General features: G+C 44.4%; 1 protein-coding gene across 3 annotated transcripts; it reads right to left on the reverse strand.

Annotated features, from left to right (window-relative positions):
* Positions 1-15,348: 15,348 nt before the first annotated feature.
* On the reverse strand, positions 15,349-21,886 carry LOC108931636 (6-phosphofructo-2-kinase/fructose-2,6-bisphosphatase 3-like). 3 transcript variants are annotated; one of them, XM_018747556.2, is made up of 15 exons: positions 21,678-21,886; positions 20,154-20,282; positions 19,872-19,965; positions 19,725-19,791; positions 19,327-19,401; positions 19,172-19,228; positions 18,966-19,087; positions 18,674-18,881; positions 18,318-18,464; positions 18,085-18,189; positions 17,850-17,979; positions 17,694-17,756; positions 17,525-17,589; positions 17,270-17,434; positions 15,349-16,789 (listed from the first exon to the last, which is right to left on the reverse strand). In XM_018747556.2, exons 1-15 carry the CDS (start codon positions 21,757-21,759, stop codon positions 16,736-16,738), a joined length of 1,563 nt encoding a protein of 520 aa, XP_018603072.1. In that variant the 5' UTR covers positions 21,760-21,886; the 3' UTR covers positions 15,349-16,735. The 3 variants fall into 3 exon arrangements, with proteins under 3 accessions (XP_018603072.1, XP_018603070.1, XP_018603073.1); XM_018747554.2 differs by having other exon boundaries at positions 20,154-20,285; XM_018747557.1 differs by lacking the exon at positions 15,349-16,789 and having other exon boundaries at positions 16,797-17,434; positions 20,154-20,285.
* Between the last annotated feature and the right edge of the window lie 1,818 nt (positions 21,887-23,704).

A 23,704-nucleotide genomic window follows, 5' to 3' on the forward strand; every position in this document is an offset into this window, starting at 1 on the left:
CCTCCTGTCCAAATTAACCTAACTCTCTGTGCCCACCTCCATCTGTCGGTGCATCACCAATTTCCTGACGGACAGGCAGCAGCTAGTGAGGCTGGGAAAATTCTCATCCAAGACTCGCACGGATCAGTACTGGCGCCCCCTAGGGATGTGTGCTCTCCCCACTGCTCTTCTCCCTGTACACCATATGTGTCAAACTCAAGGCCCGCGGGCCACATCCGGCCCGGCGTGTAATTATATCCGGCCCGCGAGATCACACACACACACACATTTTCAGAACCGCTTGTCCCATACGGGGTCACGGGGGACCGGAGCCTACCCGGTAACACAGGGCGTAAGGCCGGAGGGGGAAGGGGACACACCCAGGACGGGACGCCAGTCCGTCGCAAGGCACCCCAAGCGGGACTTGAACCCCAGACCCACCGGAGAGCAGGACTGTGGTCCAACCCACTGCGCCACCGCACCCCCCCCCGCGAGATCATTTTATATATTATTGTTATTAATGGGGGGGGGTGCGGTGGCGCAGTGGCGCAGTGGGTTGAACCACAGTCCTGCTCTCCGGGGGGTCTGGGGTTCGAGTCCCGCTTGGGGTGCCTTGCGACGGACTGGCGTCCCGTCCTGGGTGTGTCCCCTTACGCCCTGTGTTACCGGGTAGGCTCCGGTTCCCCGTGACCCCGTATGGGACAAGCGGTTCTGAAAATGTGTGTGTGTGTGTGTGTGTGTGTGTGTGTGTGTGTGTGTGTGTGTGTGTGTGTGTGTGTGTGTGTGTGTGTGTTATTAATGGCCCAGCGATATGAAGCGCTGGTAACACAATAAACTACAGATCCCATAATGCAGCGCTTCAGCTGCCTTGCCGAACATTTCCCGCGTTAATCAAGTCTAGCTTATGATGCTGCAAGTTATTGCGAAGCTAGCCCTCACGATGCCGAAGAGAAAAGTTGATTCTGAAAACAGAGCCTTTAAAAACCGATGGGAGGCTGAGTATATGTTTACTGACATTGCCGGTAAACCCGTGTGTCTCATTTGTGGAGCTAATGTGGCTGTAATTAAAGAATTTAATCTAACACAGAACCTCACACCAAACATAAACGAACTTGTTGCCAAAAAAAGATGCCAGGCGTCCAGCTCTGAAAATGACATAAGAGCAAAGACAACTGAATGATTTGATTTGTTATTGCTGAAAAGCACAAATTTTATTTATATTTTCAGGTTTTGTTATGCAGCATGTTCATATTTTGAATTTGTATAATTTTGACAGGATATATTTTATGGAGAGCAAAATATTTTGGGATATTTAAAATTTAAGTTTATTTTTTTTATAAAATGACATAAGAGTAAAGAAATTCGAATGTTTGTTCTTTTAACGTTTACTTTATTTCTAACTTGTATAATTTAGACAGGATATATTTTTATGGAGAGCAAAATATTATAAGTTATTTAAGGTTTGAGTTGATTTATTCCGGAATAATATTCCTGTCTGTTTTTATTCGTATTTATGTTCAAAAAAGTTAAGTTTTAAAAGTTTTAAAGTTTTAAAAGTTTAGTTTTAGTGTGTTCAATAAATGTTTATCCTGTTCGGCCCGCGACCTAAAGTGTGCTTTGGATTTTGGCCCCCTGTGCAATTGAGTTTGACACCCCTGCTGTACACCAACGACTGCACCGCAAAAGACCCCTCTGTCAAGCTCCTGAAGTTTGCAAACGACACCACGCTCATTGGCCTCATCTGGGATGGTGATGAGTCTGCTTACAGACAGGAGGTGAAAGAGCTGGCTGTCTGGTGCAGTCATAACAACCTGGAGCTGAACACGCTCAAAACAGTAGAGATGATTGTGGACTTTAGGAGAAACACCTCAGCGTTATCCCCACTCACCATCATGAACAACACTGTGGCAACAGTGGAATCATTCAGGTTCCTGGGCACTACCATCTCACAGGACCTAAAGTGGGAGTTCCACATAGACTCCATTGTGAAGAAGGTCCAGCAGAGGTTGTACTTCCTTCGCCAGCTGAGGAAGTTCAACCTGCCACAGAGGCTGTTGATGCAATTCTACTCTGCAGTCATGAAGTCTGTCCTCTGCACCTCTATAACTGTCTGGTTCTGCTCAGCTAGAAAATCAGACCTCAGAAGATTACAGCGGATAGTCCGGACGGCTGGAGGAATCATCGGCACACCCCCCCCACTTTCCAAGAATTGTACTCGTCCAGAGTGAGAAAAAGGGCTGGCGAAATCATTCTAGACCGCACCCAGGCCACTTCCTCTTTGAACTTTTGCTGTCTGGCCGGCGCTACAGGGCACTGAGCACCAGGACAGCCAGGCACAGGAAAAGTTTCTTTCCTCAGGCCATCTACCTCATGAACAGCTAAATGCCCCCTAGGGAGTAAACTGGTGCAATAAACAACGCTATTTATATTTATTTTTCACATCATATCTCTCATTTACTTTCCCTTGCATTGTATATAACATACCTGTACAAACATATAATGACTAGTGTCTATTTTGTATATTGTTTACTTTATGCTCTATATATATTTTTTAATCTTTTATTAACCCACTCTACTTTTATTATCTGTGTCTTGTCACTGTTATTCTGTCTGTGCTGTGGAAGTTTCTGTCACCAAGATGAATTCCTTGTATGTATAAACATACTTGGCAATAAAGCTAAATGCCCCCTAGGGAGTAAACTGGTGCAATAAACAACGCTATTTATATTTATATTTATTTTTCACATCATTTACTTTCCCTTGCATTGTATATAACATACAAACATTCATTCATTCATTCATTCATTCATTCATGATGTTGCTCTTATTAGATATTGCATTTGCTCCTCTGCCATTTGCGTCCAGCAGATGGTAGTAATTGTTTGAAAAATCTCTCCCTTCAGAGAGCTGCAGTTCATGGTCACCAACCTTACCATGAAAGTGGGAAACCATAAGCTTACACATCTGATCTTTAACCATTTGATCGTCCTGTACACAGGCAGTGCTATTGTCTAAAACTTTATAGAATATTTCTTTTTGAAAATCTGTAAACAAAGCCATAACACAGTCATAATGTATTTGTGGAAACTTCGATTTTTTGTCCCCTCCCCCTCTGGCCCTACGCCCTGAGCTGCCGGGTTAGGCTCCGGTTCCCCGCGACCCCGTATGGGACAAGCGGCTCAGAAAATGTGTGTGTGTGTAGATTTTTTTTTTCAAATTGTTTCCCTTTTGTACCTGAGTAACCCCTCAGACTCTGCCACATTATTGTTTCAAGCGCAAAAGGTATATTGTGTATACAGAACTAGGTATACTCTAAACTATGACAGAAGCAAGGGCTTTTCTCTAGGTGTCCCTGAGATTATCAAATCAGACACATGGTATTTGCAATGTTCTTTTTATGGTCTTTCAGAGACTTGGGTTTTAACAGCAGTGATTCAGCTATCAAAATAATTACCCTGACATACTAAGCTAAAGCACAATGGTCATGCTAAGTTGAAAGATTTTATCATTATCACAAAACATTATAAAAATTAATATATTCCCCAAATTCTTTTCAGGAGAGGGAAGTATTAGACTGTGAGAGTACACTGGACTGAACCCTTAGTGTTACTTTCCATGTTGGCTCAGAGTCTGCTGGAAGTCTTGCACCCACTTCTGAGTGACGTTGCTGAGCCCCCCTCACTGGGACACTTCTGGACAATGAGAGGTGGAGGTAGGGAGGTGCTGAGTTTGTAGAAAAAAGCGCATGTAGGTTAGGGAGTGGTTATACCGTATACACACACAATATTCAATACAGCTCAATTCAATTTATTTTTATAGAGCTCTCTTCTCACGCAGTGTCACAGAGCGCTTTAACACAGGCATAAGGCAAGAAAAACAGGTACAAACAAAGAAGACAGTCAACTAATAGCTACCATAATAAAGCACTTTTATAGAGCTATAAGTATGCCTACTGGCCACCGGGGAAAGGAGCAAAAACTACCAACTGAAGGTTGAGGGAGAAAAAAACCTCTGGGGGTCCACGGGCCAGTGGTTGCCCACCCCTCCTGGGAATTCTAGATTAAGTAACAATTGTAAGCCAGTTTAACAAGTAATAATGATATTGTTGCTAAATGATATCTTGGATCCCCAGCTCAGCATGGAAAGTCTCATTCATCATGGCAGTTACATACATGATTGACAGCTCAGTCAGGCCAGACGTTTTTTCACAAAACTAAGGTTTTCGTGCGCAAAGAAGACCCACGAAGATTCCTACACTTTAAAATAAAAACGCAGCGGAAACATCATCTTCATTTCCATGACAAGGAAAAACCCCAGCAATCTTACTACACTGAAGGTTCCGTTTCCCAGAAGGAGCTTTTAAAGGCAATAAACTTCTCCTGCTACTTTGCCCCAAAGTAGTACCAAGTTCATCCTGAGACAATCAATAGCAGGTGGCTGTTGGGAGAGCAGAACGAAATGAAATCTCCTCCACAGACAGGAACAAAAAACCGTTTCAGTAATCAGCAGGAATATAGTGCTCCTAAACACGTTTTCTGGATGGCAGCAGTCAAGTTTCAAGTTCATTGTCACAAGTACCATGTACAAGTATCATGAAATTCTTTTTGAATGCTTCTCCACAGACTATGAACAAAAACAATAGAAATATTGCACAAAACAAAACAATAACGACAATGACAATTAGTAATGCTAATAAACAATAACAATAAATAACGGTAACAATAACAATAAATAACAGTAGCCAGCCAGAGAACTCAGAACATGAGAATGCTTAGAGTGACAGTGTACTCTACCAATGTGCTTGGACGGAGCAGTCCAACTCTAGTTACAAAAGGTGGCACATTGGTGAGTGTTGTATACTCTTACAGCAGTGGGGTAAAAGCTGTTCCTGTACCTAGCAGTGCGGGTTCGAATAGACCTGAACCACTTTCCAGACGGCAGAAAAGAGAAAAGTGCCCGTGAGGGGTGACTGTGATCTTTCATGATGTGCATCATCTTTCTGACGCAGCGTGTGGTGTAGGTGTCCTGGACTGCTGGTAGCTGTGTGCCGATGATTTCTTTTATGATCCTTAATGATTTCTTTTAATGGAGCCATATTTAGGCCAATGAGTTTTATGGACTCGTTAGCCTAAATATGGCTCCATTGCAAAAAACACTTTTGTCAGGTATCCCTTTATTTCTCGAGGGCATTACTGGCAGGAATCATCTAAAAATATGGCCATTAAAAGGAAGATCCTCTGGAGGATATCGCTATATAGAACATATCTTTGCTGACTTTCAGCAGTTAGTCGTACATTACAGCACATTAAACACGCATGGTTTTCTTCCAAACATCTGCCAATTCAACATTATTTGACAGAGAACACATTAGGAGTCTTTCTCTACTCCTGGCACAATGACCATGTAAGGGTCTTTACTAAGTCAACAATCACAACAAAATGCCTCGTCTTGTCTGTCTGTGGAGTTTTTTTATCACAAATGTTAATAGATGGTTAAAAAAGAAGAAAGAAAAAAGTGATCACAATGCAGAAAGTACAGGTGCCAGAAAAACAGACAAATGCAGTTCAGTATTCTGCCCAGGGGGGCGTGATGGCGCAGTGGGTTGGACTGGGTCCTGCTCTTCAGTGGGTCTGCGGTTCAAGTCCTGCTTGGGGTGCCTTGCAACGGACTGGCGTCCCGTCCTGGGTGTGTCCCCTCCCCCTCCTGCCTTACGCCCTGTGTTACCGGGTTGGCTCCGGTTCCCTGTGACCCCGTATGGGACAAGCGGTTCTGAAAATGTGTGTGTGTGTGTGTGTGTGTGTGTGTGTGTATTCTGCCCAGGACTAATGACACTCTACACAGAGTACACATGCTTAATAATGTGGTAAAACATGCAAAAAAGAAACTGGAGGTGTTTCCCACTTATTTTGGAGATACTTTATGTGACAGGAATTTTGGAAGTATTTTTTAACATATAAATGCCAACAAAAATATCACAATCTTAACATATCGTATTACTTACATACATACACCCACACAGACTGAAGCTGCTCGTCCCAAGGGGGGCCACAGTGAGGCAGAGCCTAACTCAGCAACACAGGGCACAAGGCTGGAGAAGGAAGGATCACACCAAGGACAGGACACCAGTCCATTACAAGGCACCCCAGTAGGACTCAAACCCCAGACCCAGCAGAGAGCAGGCATAGGGAAAACCTGCTGCACCACCGCACCCCTGTATGTAATAATTCAAAATATTTAGTCAATCTTTGAAGTAAAGCTAGTCAAATATATGAAATCACAAAAATACCCTAGTGATGGCACTGGATCAACCAGTTATTTTGGGTGTCAGTAAGAAAAGTGAAACATGTCCTGAAAAACGTGCTGCACTTTGGCCCTCGAGAAGGGAACCAGCTCAGACCCAACACTGAACATGAGGGTCCTAAAGTAGCGCCGTCGTACCAACATCTTGCTCGGTTGCAGAAGAAGCAACAGAAGAGCTGGTAGTGTACTGGTTGGAGCTGCTCCCATTGGACCCAAAAGTGACAGGTTTGAATCCCCCCCCCCCCCCCCCCCCCCCCTCCAGCTGTAGTATCTCTGAGCAAGGTTCTTACCCCAAAATTGTGTCACTGTGTGAGAAGAGCGCTCTACAAATAATAAAAATAAATAAATAATAAAATTACATGAACTCAAAAATGGGTGAATACTTGTCAGGTCTTCTTTAGTTCGGTTATATTCTGCTCATTACAAAGCTGAAATTGCAAACAAACTTTTTTTTAAATCTTTCAACTGTTTACTTATTAATTTTGAAATGTTTTGTAGAAACGTACATGAAGGTTAATATACATGTCAGTCTCATCAGCGATTCAGGCACTAAAGAGCAACCTACTATCTCATTAAAGGGGGTGTGTTGTAGAAGCTGCAGGTCACTGTCCTCAGTCTTGCTGCTTCGTGCCACACTGCTTACACCATGGCTGTCCGTCACAGCGGTGCACAGGGCAAGGCTCAGCTGATGCGCAGCCACCCATCCAGGACAGTCTAGTGGATTAGCAGTCTTGGACACCGTTCCAGATCCCTGTGGACCTAATAACTCATCCTTGTGAGCCTGGATTTCTCACTTTGTGGACAGTATATAAATATCCAAGCATTAAGTGAAGATTAGACATCTATCTCACAAGGTCGAATCTAGTCAGAAGCCGTATCTCAGCATTTTTCAGTGATGGAAAACACAGGGTACGAGGTATAGAGGGATGGAGTACTGTTTTCATCCTCCATTCTCATCTCTGACATGTATGAGTGAGATTATGCAGCCCAGAGGTCTCAAAAAAAGAGGTGTAGTGGAATAAAGTTTATTTTTTCCATTGTAAAGTAGAAGTGAATTGAAAGAAATGCCCTCGTCAGGCACTGTAGTTAATATAAACCATCACTAGAGGACAATGTTCATAAGCAAATCGTTGTAAATTGCAAGACCTTGCAAGAGGCACGTAGACTCAGTGACTCAGTGAGTGTGATGCAATGTGCTGTCATTCTAATTTTAAACCTCATCCACTCATTATTCAAATGACCATTTACTCATTCTAACAGTTATGCCTTGTGCTTGTAGAGGCTGGATTTTATCACTAATCATGAGGGGTAGCTGCTGTCATAGTGGTTAGAGCTGCTGCCTTTGGAGCCAAAGATCATAGGTTTGGCTCCTATCTGTGGTACCTTTGAGGGAGGTACCTCTCTGAAATTGCTCCAGTAGGTAGGGGGATTGCCCAGTTGTGTAAGGTGGCTTGACTTTGTAAGTCACTTTGGAGAAAAGAGTCAGCTAAATGAGTAAATGTGAACATTAATATTTTTCAATTTAAATATTGGTGAACGTCCAAGTAGGATGCTGAGTAAAGACAGGGACTAATCAGGGAAGGTTTTCAACAATAACTCAGTCTCACTGTGGGATGTAAGAGGCTTACAGACCTGTTGGGCTCATTAATGCCACCAGGAAGCAGAGAGAACACAGACGGGTGGGGAGTCTTCCCATCAGAGGTCACCTGCATTGAGCAGGACACAAAAATTGACCATCATACCTTCTTGGTCTGAGCCATTTGACATATTAAAATATGCACATTGCTCTATGTACACTCCTTGAACTCTTTAAGCTAACAAACAGAAAGCCTACCTCATGTTTCATTATTTCATTGTCACGTTAACCAGTTTTTAGAGCTAATAGAGAAAAAGAAGACCTCATCTGACTGTGTACAACAGCAGGAATGGGTACGATTTTAAATAATTAGCCTGTATTTCTATTGGCACAAAAATAAATTAATGAGGTTTTACCCTTGACACATGGAATTAGGAGCATTTCCTTTGCCAACATATGGCCCGTCTCCTACCCTGTGTCCTATCTTGTCTCTTACCCTGTTTCCTACCGTCTCCCACCATGACACTGCTTTCACGTGAACTCTTAATCTGCAGGTTTGACGCCACGCAGGCTGTGGGCTCATGTTTACGCGATGGATTACAGTGGGAAATGACTGCAGCTCTTGGCTGTAATTGGACCGTAATCGTTGTGCAGTAGGCGGTACACTGAAATAGCCACACCACAATGCGTCACCACATTTTTAATTTAAACTAATAGGCAACTTTTAGAACTTCCATGTCATACGTATTAAACTGTGCCATGTTTTTGTAGGACAAAGACATAAAGAGCTTCACACGTCTGACCCAGAATGTGATACTGTAATACAGATTATGGAATTCATTCCATATATATGAAACTAACATCAGACAAATGTCATCTTAGGTTCGTTTTGCATTTTTTCCCACAAAGTCATGTTGATGCACTGAGGTCTTGTGACTGTAGTGATGTAACTGTTTGCTATTCCAGCTCTATTGTTCCCTGAACTCTACTGTGGGTTCGTAGGCCCGCAGTTGGCGTGTCTGCTGCTCCTGTGACCTCCTCCGACGTCGTGTCGCCAAGAAAAATTCACTGGATTCAAGCTCTGTCTCGCGCTTTCTTCCTGCGCCCACAAAAGTCTCTCTCTTCCCTACCTCTGTCTCGATTCAAATTCAAATTTCAATTCAAATTGCCATTCAAAACATTTTCTTTGCATAACAAACTATCTTGTGGTACTAAAGGGATAAACTTAATTCATACATAATAACATATAAAGAAGTCTCTGTAATTATTATAATTGTAATCCCTCCCTAATATCATATTTAAAGACATTAATATTATTATTATTATTATTATTATTATTATTATAGAGGAAGAAAAAGGAAAACGGGAGGGAAATAATGAAAGATGGAGAGTAAAAACTAATAATTACAAAGACTTGTGGTATATTACCATTATTATTATTATTATTATTGTTGTTGTTGTCGTTATATTCTGTCTGTCTTTCTCCGTCTGTCTCTGTCATCATTTCTCACCTCTATCCTCCCCGTTCCCACACACACACACACACACACACACACACACACACACACACACACACACACACACCCCTTCTCCTCTTTCCTCCTGCTGCTCCTTCGTACACCACATGTTGGAATGTGCCCGAACAACCACCCCCCGCCCCCCAAGCATCAGACGTGAGGTGCTGTGGATGTGCGAGACGTGACCGCTGTTCCGTCGCGCGCAGGAGAGGGGCGCTGGCATGGGCGTAGCCCGGGAGTGCGGCCAATGGGAGCGCATGCCCGCAGGGGACCTGGCAATGCAAGGCAGCACGCTTCCAGCAGCTCTCCTTGTCGTGCTTCATGTATTGAAGGAAAATTGCTCCATCTGTCAACATCAGTCTTTCAAAAGACAAGCCGTGAAGTCCTGTGAGATCTTTTAGAGAACTTTTTTATGTCCTCCTGCAAGGTGACAGATGACAAGTAGCTACAGCCCCTTTCAGACACAGGCCGCCTCCTTTCCTTGCACCTTTCTCAGTTTGGCTATGAGGAGACGAAAGTGTGCATCTCTTCCAGGTGCATCTCACCTCGGTGGTGCTCTGGGGGGCCTTTCAGCAGATAGGCTGTGCAGAGCTTGCACTCGGAACTCGTCAGGGAAGTTGAGGCGCTCGCTGTCGGTACATGATGAGGTCTGGGAGACGGTTTGTTTTTCCGCAGGCAGTCAGCTGTCCTTATGTGACTCCAGCTCTGAATAAACCGCAGACGTGCAATAGTCTGCTGCCTCTGGTCTCTCCTTGGATACTGTCCTCAGACCTGACTCAGCCCCTCTCTTGACTGAAAGTCCTTTATGGAAACACAACACAAACACACAGCGATGTGCGCAAGGGAATATCCACACTTTGTTGTGAGCACTGGTCATGATGTGAGCACACACTGATCATGTTGTGACTGCATACACTGATCATGTTGTGAGCACATGCACTGATCATATTGTGAGCACACACATTGGTCATGATGTGAGCACACACAAATCATGTTGTGAGTGCCCTGTGGAAATGACACTCAACAGGTGACACAAATGACCAGACCACTGTCCACACCTTCCTTTGTGGTTTTGTGAGGGGTGTGAATCTGAGGTTGGCAGGGTGTCTTGGAAACGACTATGTTTACTCTCTGATGTCTCAGTGTTATGTGAAGTTGACTGAAAAGCCAGAACTACTGATCAGCTACAGTGTCAGTATGTATTTACTAAGGTAAGATGAATTAGGTCCCTATGTAAAGTGTTCTCAACATGTCTTCTGTGTGAACGCTTCTGAATTTTATGTGCAATTGCTCTAACAAAGTCTCTGCTGAAGTAAACACCCTGTTGTCTTCCTGCGTTCCATCACTGCATGCATTAGTCATGTAGTAAGAAATATACATAAATGTGTGACAGTTAAAACAATAAATTAGCCGACAAATGACAGCTCCGCTTATACTTTTGCCTCTACATATTCTACCTTTAACAATCATTCATATGATTTTATTGTGACTGTGACTTTTATAGACTTATTTACTGAGAAAATGAACGAATATTCAAAACTGCTCTTGTGATCCAGTGCTATTTGGTCTTGTTGGCTTTTTGGAGAGAAGTTAGGACACTTTGTGATTTATGGGTATTGAATCTGTAGGAGGGGGTGCAGTGGCGCAGTGGGTTGGACCGCGGTCCTGCTGTCCGGTGGGTCTGGGGTTCGAGTCCCGCTTGGGGTACCTTGCGACGGACTGGCGTCCCGTCCTGGGTGTGTCCCCTTCCCCCTCAGGCCTTACGCCCTGTGTTGCCGGGTAGGCTCCGGTTCCCCGTACGGGACCAGCGGTTCTGAAAATGTGTGTGTGTGTGTGTGTGTGTGTGAATCTGTAGGTAAACACAGGAAAGGTGGCACTAGGAGTAGATAGCATAGCTTTAACAGCAGACATGGTACATCCATATATTGAACATGACATCCCCATTGGAGATGAATGAGAATTTTTCCCTCTCATGTTTTTTTGTAACGAATATTGTATTTTTTGGTGTTTGGGATATATATGGATTTCTTACTGTTTTAAGTGTGTATATGTAAATTTTTCCTGGTTGGGATGTAGACACAGATATTTTTTTGGGAATAACAGATGATTACATTCTTGTAGCTACTTTACTTGTCAAAAATGAGGTCCGGTTTTGCATGACAGCTGTTGCCATTTTTGAAAGCCCACTGTCCATGTTGTACCATCAAAAATGAACAATCATGTGCTGAAATGTAACAGGTGCCATATAATCATTAATAGTGAAAATAAATAGTCAAAATGACAAATTGTCTTGCAATGCAAGATGCCCTTTGACAGGTCCATTGCTTTAATGTTCACCAGTTTTGTATCTAATGGTCTTCATTCTTACGTGCAATTATGTGTCACATGACCTTGTATGGCTGTTATTTATTTGCATGATTTACTCATTTTTGCACACGCCGAACAAGGTCTGTAGCCAAAATGCATCTGTGTCTCAGTTTCACATTATTCCTGCATTTTAATAAAAAAATGTAGTTATAGTGGTGGGGGTGGGGGTTGCGGGGTCCCACTTTTTGACGGGTCTGGGGTTCGAGTCCCGCTTGGGGTGCCTTGTGATGGACTGGCATCCTGGGTGTGTCCCCTCCCCCTCCAGCCCTGCACCCTGTGTTGCCACATCCCCATTTGGGGCAAGTGGCTTCAGGCTCTGTGTGTGTGTGTGTGTGTGTGTGTGTGTGTGTGGTCTTACACATATTTCTACGCTCTTTTTGGAAAGGGAGAAACTTTCTTTCATATATTTTCAAGCCCCATATTTAATGTAGATTGAAACACATGCGGGGGCGTGGTGGCGCAGTGGGTTGGACCGGGTCCTGCTCTCGGGTGGGTCTAGGGTTCGAGTCCCGCTTGGGGTGCCTTGCGACGGACTGGCGTCCCGTCCTCGGTGTGTCCCCTCCCCCTCCGGCCTTACGCCCTGTGTTACCGGGTAGGCTCCGGTTCCCCGTGACCCCGTATGGGACAAGCGGTTCTGAAAATGTGTGTGTGTGTGTGTGTGAAACACATGTACTGTATGTGTAACGGGAATGTAGACTGAAAGATTGACATCAATCTATATGCATTGTCAGGAAGAGCTTTTCAAAGGTGCTCTGGTGCTGTGTGTTCAGTCTATAAAACATGGTACATAGGTGTCTGTCACAAACATATATTACATGAAATGAATGTCTGTGTGTGTGTTTGAGGTGTTGAAGGAAGGTGGTGCATCCACTGGAAAAACATACAATCATGTACAAAGAAGGGGCTGGATTCAAACCTGCAGCCCAGCAGCTGCAACAAAGATGATAGGACAATTATCATCATATGATTTTCTTACATTAGAAAGATGTAGTTTTAAATGGTTTTTTACACTCAGAAATGGATGTTTAACTGGAAAAACTGGCCTGGGGACTGGAAAACTTGTGTCTGTGCATTGAACTGCTGTCAGGGGGAGACATTGGTCCTGATGAACTGAACATGTATTTAGATGGAATCGATCTAGACCTCAGAATGCAATAAACTTCTGCTTGGGTGGGTGAGATACTACTCTCTATGAAATGGATGTTGTTCTGCTTGAGCTGCATACTGATCTTGTTGTACTGGAATCCTGTCTGGCTGACTGGGATGCTGGTCTGGGTGAACTGGCAGTGTCTGGATGTACTGGGTGCTGGGCTGTGTGAACTGGACATCTGCCTGAATGTACTGGGTGCTGGTTGGGTGAACTGGCAATGTGTCTGGGTGTATTGGGTGCTGGGCTGGGTGAAAGGGCAGAAGGACAACCTGTGTGAGTGTCCTGGGTGTGTCTTCCTCCCATTCCCGGTGTCAAATTAAGTCAACAAGCCAACGTCAGCTGTGCTGAAAACAGTATTTGCAATGCCTGACGTATGGGATGTCACGTGTACTCATTGAAGCCCTTTCCTGGCCTTACACACTTGGTAACTAAGATTGGCGATGACATTACTCTTTCCCAATATCAGTGATCTGAAGGCCAACCAGCTGACTAACAGTGATACCAAGAGGAAATGGACATTGGACCACTAAGCATGCAACTCTCACTGTGTTTCAAAAATGATTCAGAAATACTGTCACACTGAAGGATATTTTACAAGATATTTGATGCTATTTTGAACTTTTCAGACATCTTGAACTGAGACACACACTTCCATCTCACAAATACGAATTTTATTTCTGTAAACAAATAATTTTGCATGCTGTAGTGACTTCCAGCGGGTGAAGCTGGGCAGGTCTGAATGAGGAATAAGTCATGAGGAAACCAAAATCACCCACAGCCTAAGCAGCACCCCAGACACACCACTCAGCTGTTATTTACTTCTCCAATTGCATGCTGGGTTCTTCAGCACCCAACCAGTTGGCAACCCTGCCCTGCAGAACATGATGAAGCAAAATCCCTCAAAATTTACACCTGGATGATGTTAAATCAGACCATGCTCACTTTTGTTGGTGAGTTCAAACCAGGTCACACCCACAGTAAGCGTAGTAAAATTGAAATTTGCCCTGGATTCGGTTCTGTTTTGGTGATCAGTAGCCGACAGGGAGTGGACAGATGAGGTCATGAGAAAGCCTATAGAGAGAGTCATACTGTACATACGCATACAGCATACAGCGCCAGGTGCTAAGCAGTACGCCTCATCTCGGACCCTTCGGTGTCACAGATGAACGTTTGGCGTTGAAACACAGTGTTTGCTTCTTGCAGAGCACAGGCTTTTTCTCTGCTGGAGCTGCTAGCATCCCAGCAGCAGGAAACAGTCTGCTTGCTCTGCGCTGCAAGATATTTGTTTGTGGTTCTTTCCGGAAAAGGATAAACAACAGTCGGTGTGGCCCATTACAGTTTCCTCAGGAGTTGGCAACACACGGTCACAAGGACACAGGATTGCAAAAGTTTGCAGCCTGAAGACTGGAGTTTTTATTGTTTTACAACAAGCCCTAGTTGACTAATGACTGGGCGCTTTCTGTTGTTAACCTTTCCTTCTAAGGGAGTAGCAGAAAACTGCACATGTGAAGAAAGTGAAGGACAATTTCTGAAAAACCTGCCAGCGGAGAAACACAAAGCATGATTTGGACTTTGCAGAAATTCTCTGCTGAACTGTTAAAAGGTGGGAACATGTGTGCTCAGCAGGGTCACACAGGTTTTGAGCATGTGTACTTGTTCACATAGAATCTCAGCCACGCTCCTGACCCACCTGGCTGCACACAGATCCATCCCCCAATGGCCAGGAATCTAAGCTTTCTGGAATGACCTACTTTGGACATCTACTCCATCTCCCACAGGCTATCAGTGAGCACTGGGTAATGCTTTCTGTAGTTTACTATACATAATTATTCATGTGAATGATCCTTTTCTCTAAAGCTTGGAGCTGAATATAATTAGGTCTTTTGTAGTCAGCCTTAGCAGGTGAAGACAAGCTTTGTGTGATTATGTTATGTGAATACAACTTGCAACAGGAATGGCTTTAATTTCAAGTCTTTCCACATTCAAATAAAACCAGCTGCTGCTGGCATCTGAATTTTAAAAAACTCAGGCAAAGTACAAATTGCAGGATTCAGATTGTCATAGTCTCATTGACTACCAGATTCCACGTCAGACACCTCAGTCACTCTTCTAAAGAGAACTGTCACACTGATGACTATCTTGCTAATCCCCAAGAGCGGATGTGCAGCCAAGCAGTAGCTGTTGTGTGAGCAAAGCATCAGATCTAGGGCAATAAGCATGTGAAAATGGGAGGCCACAACAGCACCTTCTGGGAAACCAAGTTATGATAAAGAGCAGCTGAGATGTGGGGGTTGAGACAGATGTTATTGAGCTCAGGCTGAAACAAAGATGTCCTGAAGAATGTGTATAATGGGGTCATTTACACTGGTGCCAACTATTTGTACGCATCCATGAGCTCAGCAAAAAGTGAACCACTGACTGAACAGAACTGAAGTCAAAGCCAAAATTAGACTTTTTTTTTTTATTGGTCCAGCAAATACAAAATATACTTTTGTCTGATGCAAACCCTGTATATTCAACATTAACATGTATACAAAAAGTCCATTGTACCTCAGTACTCAAAATAAATAAGTTAGCAGGAGGCAAACAAAATTCAAGCATCTTTACCAAACGCATACACACATTCCAGGATGTCTGCACAGACAAGACAGTGTACTCATCAGGTCCACACACACACACACACACACACACACACACACACACACACACACACACTTTGGTCCCCAAATTTAGAGCAGAGCAATCAGCATCTACAAAATCTCACTCATCTCCCAGCACCGTTATATTCCTGGAATTTCAGTTGGACGCTTGCACATTTATGAAACTTAGTCACATCTTTAAGTACCCAAAAACATGTCAACAGTTAAACACACTGCTTCAGCTCTTCTGGGAAAACAGTTAATTGATGAATTAACTAAGATGTGCATTAACCATTAATTATAGTGCAGAGAGCGTTAGGAACCAAAATGACTGATGTTCTACCTGAGCAGTCTAGAGCAGCAGATATGAGCCGGGGTTCACACGGCCCTTCGTAAGAAAGCTTATAAACAAAGCACTAGGCACTGTGTGTCAATCAACCAGTCAGCCTTTCCACCCTAAACAATGGAAGGAAAAAGTGCACCGGAGGACAAACCTGTTTTGTCATCTCCCAAAACATGCATACAAATCTCATTACCTCCCAAAATAAAAAATTTAATCACTAACTGGACCTACTTAACCAAGTTTCTATACAGCAATTAACAAAAGCACTGTAAATATACAGTAAATTATGTATTGCCCAAAGAAGCAGTAGTCTGTCAAAGCCACATTAGTTATGGCTGACAGTTTAAGTACTAGAAATAATTTAACAAAATAAGTACTTGTTATTTTTGTTGAGATTAACATTCCTGTTTGGTAGTGTAAGAAAGTAACCTTAGTGCATATGGGTGTGAAATGAAAATGGTAAGAAATAGGAGAAAGGAAGTCAGTGTTACTCAAAACAAACAAAAAAAAAAAAAAAAAAAAAAAGTCTTTGGTGGCATTTCAAAGCCTTCTTTTCACTTATGGACTACACAAAACTACCCATGCAGTTCGGTGTATGAACACTTGGGTCCTTCAAGGTTTCTTCAGTGAAGAAAAGTAATGCACACACCCAGAGTTCCTATTTCTCCGTATCACTTCCATCATCCCTCCAGTTACATCAATTGTTTCTGTAAATGTGCAATGTGTGTATGGAAACTCCCATGTAGAGCAACCTGCCCTTGCAAAATCTAGGGCAGCACTTTAGGCTCATCAAGAACCAGACATGGGAGAAAGTCCTGTTTGTCACCTCCCACATGAAGCTGTGGGGAACCATGCCAGCTGGTCTCAGTGGAAGACTTGGACAGCCTCGTGAAGGTCTGAACCATTTCTCCGCAGACTCTGAAAGGAACAGACAGATGTCACTTGACTGCTGTGGAGAAGGCGGGGGGGGGAATCCTGCCAAAGTGTCTCAGACAAGATTTGGCAGTGGGCTTAATTTGGACTCAGTTTCCATTCTGCAACAAAACACCCAAACACCCCCGAAGTGGAATATTCCTTCCCTAAAAAAAACCCCCAAACAACTCCTGACTATTTAAACAGTGTGTGGTCTCTATTGTAGGAAGAGGTCAGGTTTATTGAAAGGAAACAGACAGCGTTGAGGGAATGCCAACAATTGAGACTAGGCTCCTGCGTTCAGAGAAGTGCGTGTTCTACCTGATAATGATTTGTTTGAAAAACTTGTGCAATCCAGTAGACTACAGACTGGAACAGAAGAGTACAGGCACATGCTGAACAATGATGTAATGCTGATGTGCTCATAGGCAATACAGTACAAGTCTATGGGAGGGTAAGCATGACACTGCAGGTTTGAGGACTGACCTGTCCTGGCAGGGCAGGAGGGAGGGCTGAGGCTGAGCAGGGAGATGGTGGGGGGGTGGGAGACATGTTGGTGATCCGCAGCTTCTTGCAGGGTTCAGGGCTGGTCAGTGGGGTGATGCTGTTCCGCCTCTGGAGCAAGGGCACAGCTGGACCCTTCTTTGCCTCCTGTACAAAATATGTCAGAGGTCACCACACACACACACACACACACACACACACACACACACACACACCTATAGCAGGCATGCAAATTACCTCAGGTTTGTCCCTTTGTGTGTTCACCCCATCCACATTCAGGAAGATGGATTCCACTTTGCACCCTGAACACAGAAATACCAGTGTCATTTCTGCACACCAGTGAAACACAGCAGAAAAGAGGAAAGCCAAGTGTGCAACTGAAGGGGAAGATTGCTGGTATTCTCACCATAGGCAACTGGTGTGAGCTTCAACACTGTGTGGAGGGGGCACTTGAGGTAGGGCAACTCTTCTAAAACCAAAAAGCAGCCATGTAACACCTGCAGACCCATTTTTAAATGTGGTATGTCAGCTTTCTTAGTGGTCAATGGCAAGTGCTTCTCACCAGCACTTTTGTCCAAGAAGTAGGCCAGAAGGCAGCGCATGACTGCTTGATGGCAGATGACCAACACATTCTCTTGTCTCTCAAGCTCCATGATGACAGGCTCTACCCTCTGAACCAGGTCTTGGTAGGACTGAGGAAAACATACATACTTGTTAAGGATGTGGGTGGGGGAGCAAGATGTGACTTACTCTATAAATGTTTTGAATCCAAACAGAAGGCAGCAGCCAGCACATACCTCGCCTCTGGGGTAGCGGTAATGGAACTTGTCTTGGTCTCTCAGCGCAAACTCTTCAGGGTATTTCTCCTTGATCTCCTCATAGGTCATCTCCTCACAGACACCCTGTAGGCAGGGACACCTTGCTATAGAAGACACTATATTCCACACTGAGCCAGATCCAAGGTCACCAAGGGGAACAGGAACCTCAGTCTGGCTTAAACACACAAACATCGAAAGGCAGCAGTACTCACCGCGTCAATCTCATTGAGCGCCTTCCACTGTTCATAGGGCAAGCCCAGGGCCTCAGCTGTTTGGATGCTCCGGCGTAGCTGGCTGCTCCACACCTTCACCTCACTCAGGTTTTGTTCTTCTACAAAGTGAGTCAGCGCCACTGCAAACTGCCGGTGAGGTGGGAAGGGGGGAGAATTGAAGAAAGGGGTTAACCTGGGCTTGCAATCAGCAGCCAAGAAAATTCTTACTACACTAAGACTTCCACACAACTCCCACACCAGGCTGTTTCAACACACCTCTTAACATACTGTCACAATGCTACACTATTCTGTAGTCTACTGCATGATTGATCCCATTGTTTGCTCCATCTCCATACCTTTCTGCCCTGTGCAGACAGGCCTGAATCTCCACCCAAGCGGCCCTGCAGGTTGTCCTCACTCTCACCGTGGCGACACAGGTAGATTGAACGCGGCTGTACATGGATGTTCATTAAGTAGTACACAATCCTGCTCTGGATGTGGTCCTGGACACGGTTCACTACAAACCTGCAACCTACATCAATCACTTTGATGAAGGACAGGTTCCTGCGGACACCAGGAAAAGCTTTTTAGAAACATTACTGTACATGAGATAAGTCTACGAGCCTTAGGTGCTTAGAGAGTTCATACCGGTCATGCTCAGGGTCCAGAGGCTGGTACAAGGCACGGTAGCACTCAATCCTCTTCTGGAAGTCCTCTACAGCATCCGAAGTGTTGCAACCCTGGTAGTCCGGGCACGAGATCTTCACTTCCTGTAGAGAGGAGAAAAGTCAACATTCTGGCAACATGACCATATCAACCTGTAGCACATTACAGAACTTATAGAACAGACCAACCATTATATTTGTGGCGATGACATTTGGGTCGTCACACACTGACTCAATGAAGAAGATCTGCAAAAAGAACATCGTTGAGCCAACTGCACGCATCTCTACCAATCACTATAGTAACAATAGACACAAAAATATGCTTAAACACTTCAAATCCTGACCTTGAAGCCATTCTCATTGCCAAAATTCAGGATAAGATCTCTCCTGTCCCTCGTTGTGTTGGTGGCATCAAACACCTGGGGACAGGAACAGCCTTGTGGTTAGCTGGTTTGCATGGGGCACACACTTTGAACAATCAGCACTCCACACCTTCTTTCACATCCAACTGTACAGCTGATCTGAAGGGATCCACATTTGCAGAATGAGCCAAAGAGTGATGTTTTGGCTTGTATTGGTAACAACCTGACTTTATTCAGGGAAAATTAGCACTAACTTACAAATTGATCAACCTGGTGAAAAAGAATCTGGCAATTAAACTGCATTACTCCAGTAACTTAGTTGCTCTAGCAAACAACGTAGTTTCACTACTGGTGTCAGTTCTAAACAAGTATGCACTTACAGCAATGTGGCCACCTTCCTCTGTCAGATACGTCTTCACATCATGTAGAGCAGCTAAGGCACATTGGCTGTGAAGAGAAGACCAAGTCAGATATAGATATAAGCACCTCCACTGCCAGCATCACCAGATCCTCTGGTCGTTACTCACTGTCGGATCCTCACGGCATCTTTATTGTCAGCCTTGAAGAAGTCATAGGAGCTGTATATGACTGCTTCCCTCCGATATTCACCCACATTGAAGACTGGTGCAAAAGGAAAAACAAAACAAATGTCAGAAGCCCTACCAACACTTGACCAAGCTCATCAATTCACACCACATATGAAACTTGCTGATGTGGATGGGGGATCATTAGTCCACTATGGTTCCCCATATGGAGAGGCATCAGCATGTCATATAGACCCATCAGTCAACAGATGCCAGAATAAGCACCTTTTGTAGGTAGACCAATCCAGTTGAGGTAACGGGTGAGTTTCCTAGAGATGTAGGTCTTCCCTCGTGCAGGCAAGCCAACCATCACAATGACAGTTGGGGGGTTGGCCAGGTGAGGACCCCCATAGGCTGCTGACAAGGAAAGAAGAGAATTTAACACTTAAGCTAATACTCACCACACCAGCACAACAAGACACTTGAAATTGACATTTCCTCCCATAGAAGTTAGACCAAAGGCTGAACAGAGTCATTCCCAGAATGGGATGGTGCCACATCTACCTGACAGCACCATCCCATACAGCAGACCCATGTACACACCACCCTCATCACAGATGAATGTGGAGAAGAGGGCCAAACTGGGGGTTTTGTTAAGAGTGGATAATTTCTAAAACCTAAAGAGAATTTTGGAATAAAATCAATTTTAACACTGCTTTGATGAGCACCCTCTAGCTCAGGTGCAAGAAAGCCTACATCTCACTTCAGACTTTGCATTTGGTGAGAAGCAATGCGACACAAATGGACCTTCAATTAACATAACACATTCAGAGGCAAGAAGGCTTCTCATAGTGGCCAGTGAGCCTCGCGCCATGCAGACGGATTCCGGCCACCCAATGACAGCGCAGCCCACCCACTCCTGCCCTCCCCCCACCCACTCCTGCCCTCCCCCAATGGGATCTGGACCAATACCCCAAGCTCTCTCCATTCATCTGCAAATGGGAACGCTCTGGCCACCGCCCCCCTCCCCCCCAATCTATGGTTACCAAGGAAACCTAATCCCTGTAACCGAGGGTCAGAATCTGAGGAGCTGTGAGAAAATGGGGTTTTCGCTCCTGCACTGACGTACAGGGGTGTCGAGACTCTGCAACACTACACTGCCGTGCTCCACACACACACACACACACACACACACACGTGTGAGTGTAAGCAGGGGCGCCGCGTGCCAGACAACCGCATTAATCCCCGCAATTGACTCGTGTGAAGCGCACGATGCCGGGTAAGGGTTTGGGCTCGGGCTCATTCCCGGAGCCGGTCTAATCTAATGCTTCCTTCCTTGCCGGTTGCGAGGTCACACGGATGAAACGCCTGACGGACACCCCTCAAACGACTCCCAGCCCATGCGTGGCAACGCCGCGCCTAGGGGATGCGAGGAGCGCTTAGAAGCGGGCGTTGGGAAATACCGGTGCACTCTGTCCTTCCTCCGAACAGGGCATAATTCCGCTTCAGCAGCCAGCGAGCACTCGGTCACCATTTTCACATCATGGAATCTGCCCCAGCCTGCGTCATGACGACGTGATGTAGACAGCGAACAGTCAGTGCACAAGCCACAAGGCAACGAAGGATCAAAGAACATCTGATCTGAACAGAGAGGACGAGTCGAAAACTGGCGCACGCCCGCAACACTGTGCACGCCACCGAATCGAAATAACACCAAACTAACACAGAAATGCCATTGATTATAAAATTGATGCCAGCACTCTCGTCTCGCGTCTCCCACACACGCCACTCGTGGTAATCCATACTCACCGCGCGGAGGTACCGCAGGTACATCCTCATTAGAGGGAACCCAGATCTTTTGGATCCTGTTCTGTGTGAGCTCAGTTGGCATTCCTCAGCGATCAAATGAAAAAAGAGAGAGGACCAAAACCGGTTCACGCTCCACCGAAAAACGCTCCTTCCGGTTAAGACAAAAGTTGCCGCGTGCTTCCGCCTTCCGCGTCGTCCTTGCCGGTGTGGCGAACTATTCGGATGACTCACTCGAGCTCTTGTATTTAAGAGCGCGCAGCAGGAAGCGCGACGTCAACGTTGTGACGTGTGCTCCGCGTGGGTGCACTCATTGTCTTTCCTCGCGCTCACGGTTTTCAGTTACGCCCCACTGTGGCGAAAGACTGTAGTTTCAGTTCGATGGTAGACATAAGGGCTAATTTAGCATAAAAATTGAAATGTGAAAAGCCAGCGTACATTGAAATGTAAAAAAATGTACAAGTGACTTCACAACTCTGCTATTTTTTCTTTTCCCATGTAAATTCCCAAAGTTTAGTTTTATTATGAGGATTAACTACGAAGTCCACATTCATCTAAAAAACAACACGTATCATACGTAAACCTACCATGCTCATTTAAAAGCAATAAGAATTATTAAAACTTAAACAAAAATAAGAAGCAAAAGTGAAAACCAGACAGAGCTTGGCAGTTTTTTTTTTTAAAGTCAACATTAATTATACATCGAGTGACTCAGTGAAGGACATCCCCGTCTTGGCTGAACCATGGGCATCCCTGGCGCACGTGCCGAGTCAGACGTCTGCAGAGAATGCCAGAAATAAATAAATAAATGAATTAATAGAGGGAATAAATAGGCAGGCAAAAGAAAATGTTGTTTTTGTCTTTTGTGCGATGGCGTCTTGTAACTGTCTGCTAAAGACATGTACACTACTAGTCAAATCGTAGCAAATAATAGATTAAGTATGATAAATATTTAATTATCAATATGCACAAGTTCAAAAAGGAGTCGCGCTCCAGCGCTCTCCCAACTTATGCTTTGAATATTAAAACGACGGGGCATAACTTAGTTTTTGAACTGTGTTCCATATGAAAATATCGCTTGGATAAAACCTGTGCCAATCAGACGAAGAAATTAATATAAATCCGCGCTCCGTTGAGTACACGTACATCTTCCCATACGCATGCAAATACATTCACAGTCAGTGCATTTAATCGTGTTTTGCCTTAAGTTTTAGTTAGGGTTAAAAGCAGCGCGTTTTGGAGGATTTACTAGAAATACAAAAAAAAAAAAAAAAAGTGATGAGTGGCTTGCGAGCCTTCGCCAAAAGAGCTACTGCCGGAGCGGCACGTAGGAGGTGGAGGCTGGAATCAAGGGTGTGGCCACAGCACAGCATCCTCTGGTTCAGCACATGTCCCGCTGCGAATGTAGTACATGCCATGGTATGTGGTATGTGGAAAATAGTAACGTTTATATTGTATTCTTAGCATAAGGTAATGCGCAAATTGTATTTTCTATGGGATGCTTTTGAGAAAGGCGTCTGCTAAATGAATAAATGCAAATATAAATGTACTTGCTACCCAGATATTTCCATTTCTTTCTGGATCACTCTAGACTAGATGTCGATGCCGACTTTGTATAAAAGATGTACTAGTTTAGACAGCAGGGCTTTGTAACAGAACAGAGGAAGTAGCTTGATAAGAAGTTCAGCTTTTAATAGAAAATATTACATATTATCTAACACGGATAATGTTGTTTAACCTCCAGTATTACTGTACTGTGTGTGACAAATCAGATCAAGAAATTCTGTGACACTTTATTTTTTCTTCAACTTCCAGAGTTTACTGTATTCCTCACATGAAGGCACCGAATGCAACACACACCACAGTACGTATATGAATCACTGCAACACAAACTCTGCTGTCATAAATCATCAAAAGTCGTGGGAAAATCAAAGCAGCACTGTATTTTTGTGGTTTCTGATATAAAACCCTGAAATGTATATTGATAGTAGTGAAATGCAGCCTCGTGTACTGTATCCTGGCCACTGCTC

Source organism: Scleropages formosus, chromosome 2 (assembly GCF_900964775.1).
Source record: "Scleropages formosus chromosome 2, fSclFor1.1, whole genome shotgun sequence".
NCBI classification, from domain to species: domain Eukaryota; kingdom Metazoa; phylum Chordata; class Actinopteri; order Osteoglossiformes; family Osteoglossidae; genus Scleropages; species Scleropages formosus.

Bases quoted from the DNA above. Each gene is read 5' to 3' on its own strand.
- LOC108931636 (XM_018747554.2), bottom strand. From the start codon at position 21,759: ATGCCAACTGAGCTCACACAGAACAGGATCCAAAAGATCTGGGTTCCC. The intron at 19,966-20,153 runs GTGCTTATTCTG...CTTTTGCACCAG, and splicing joins GATTGGTCTACCTACAAAAG to TCTTCAATGTGGGTGAATAT. The intron at 19,402-19,724 runs GTAAGTGCATAC...TCCTGTCCCCAG, and splicing joins AGGAAGGTGGCCACATTGCT to GTGTTTGATGCCACCAACAC.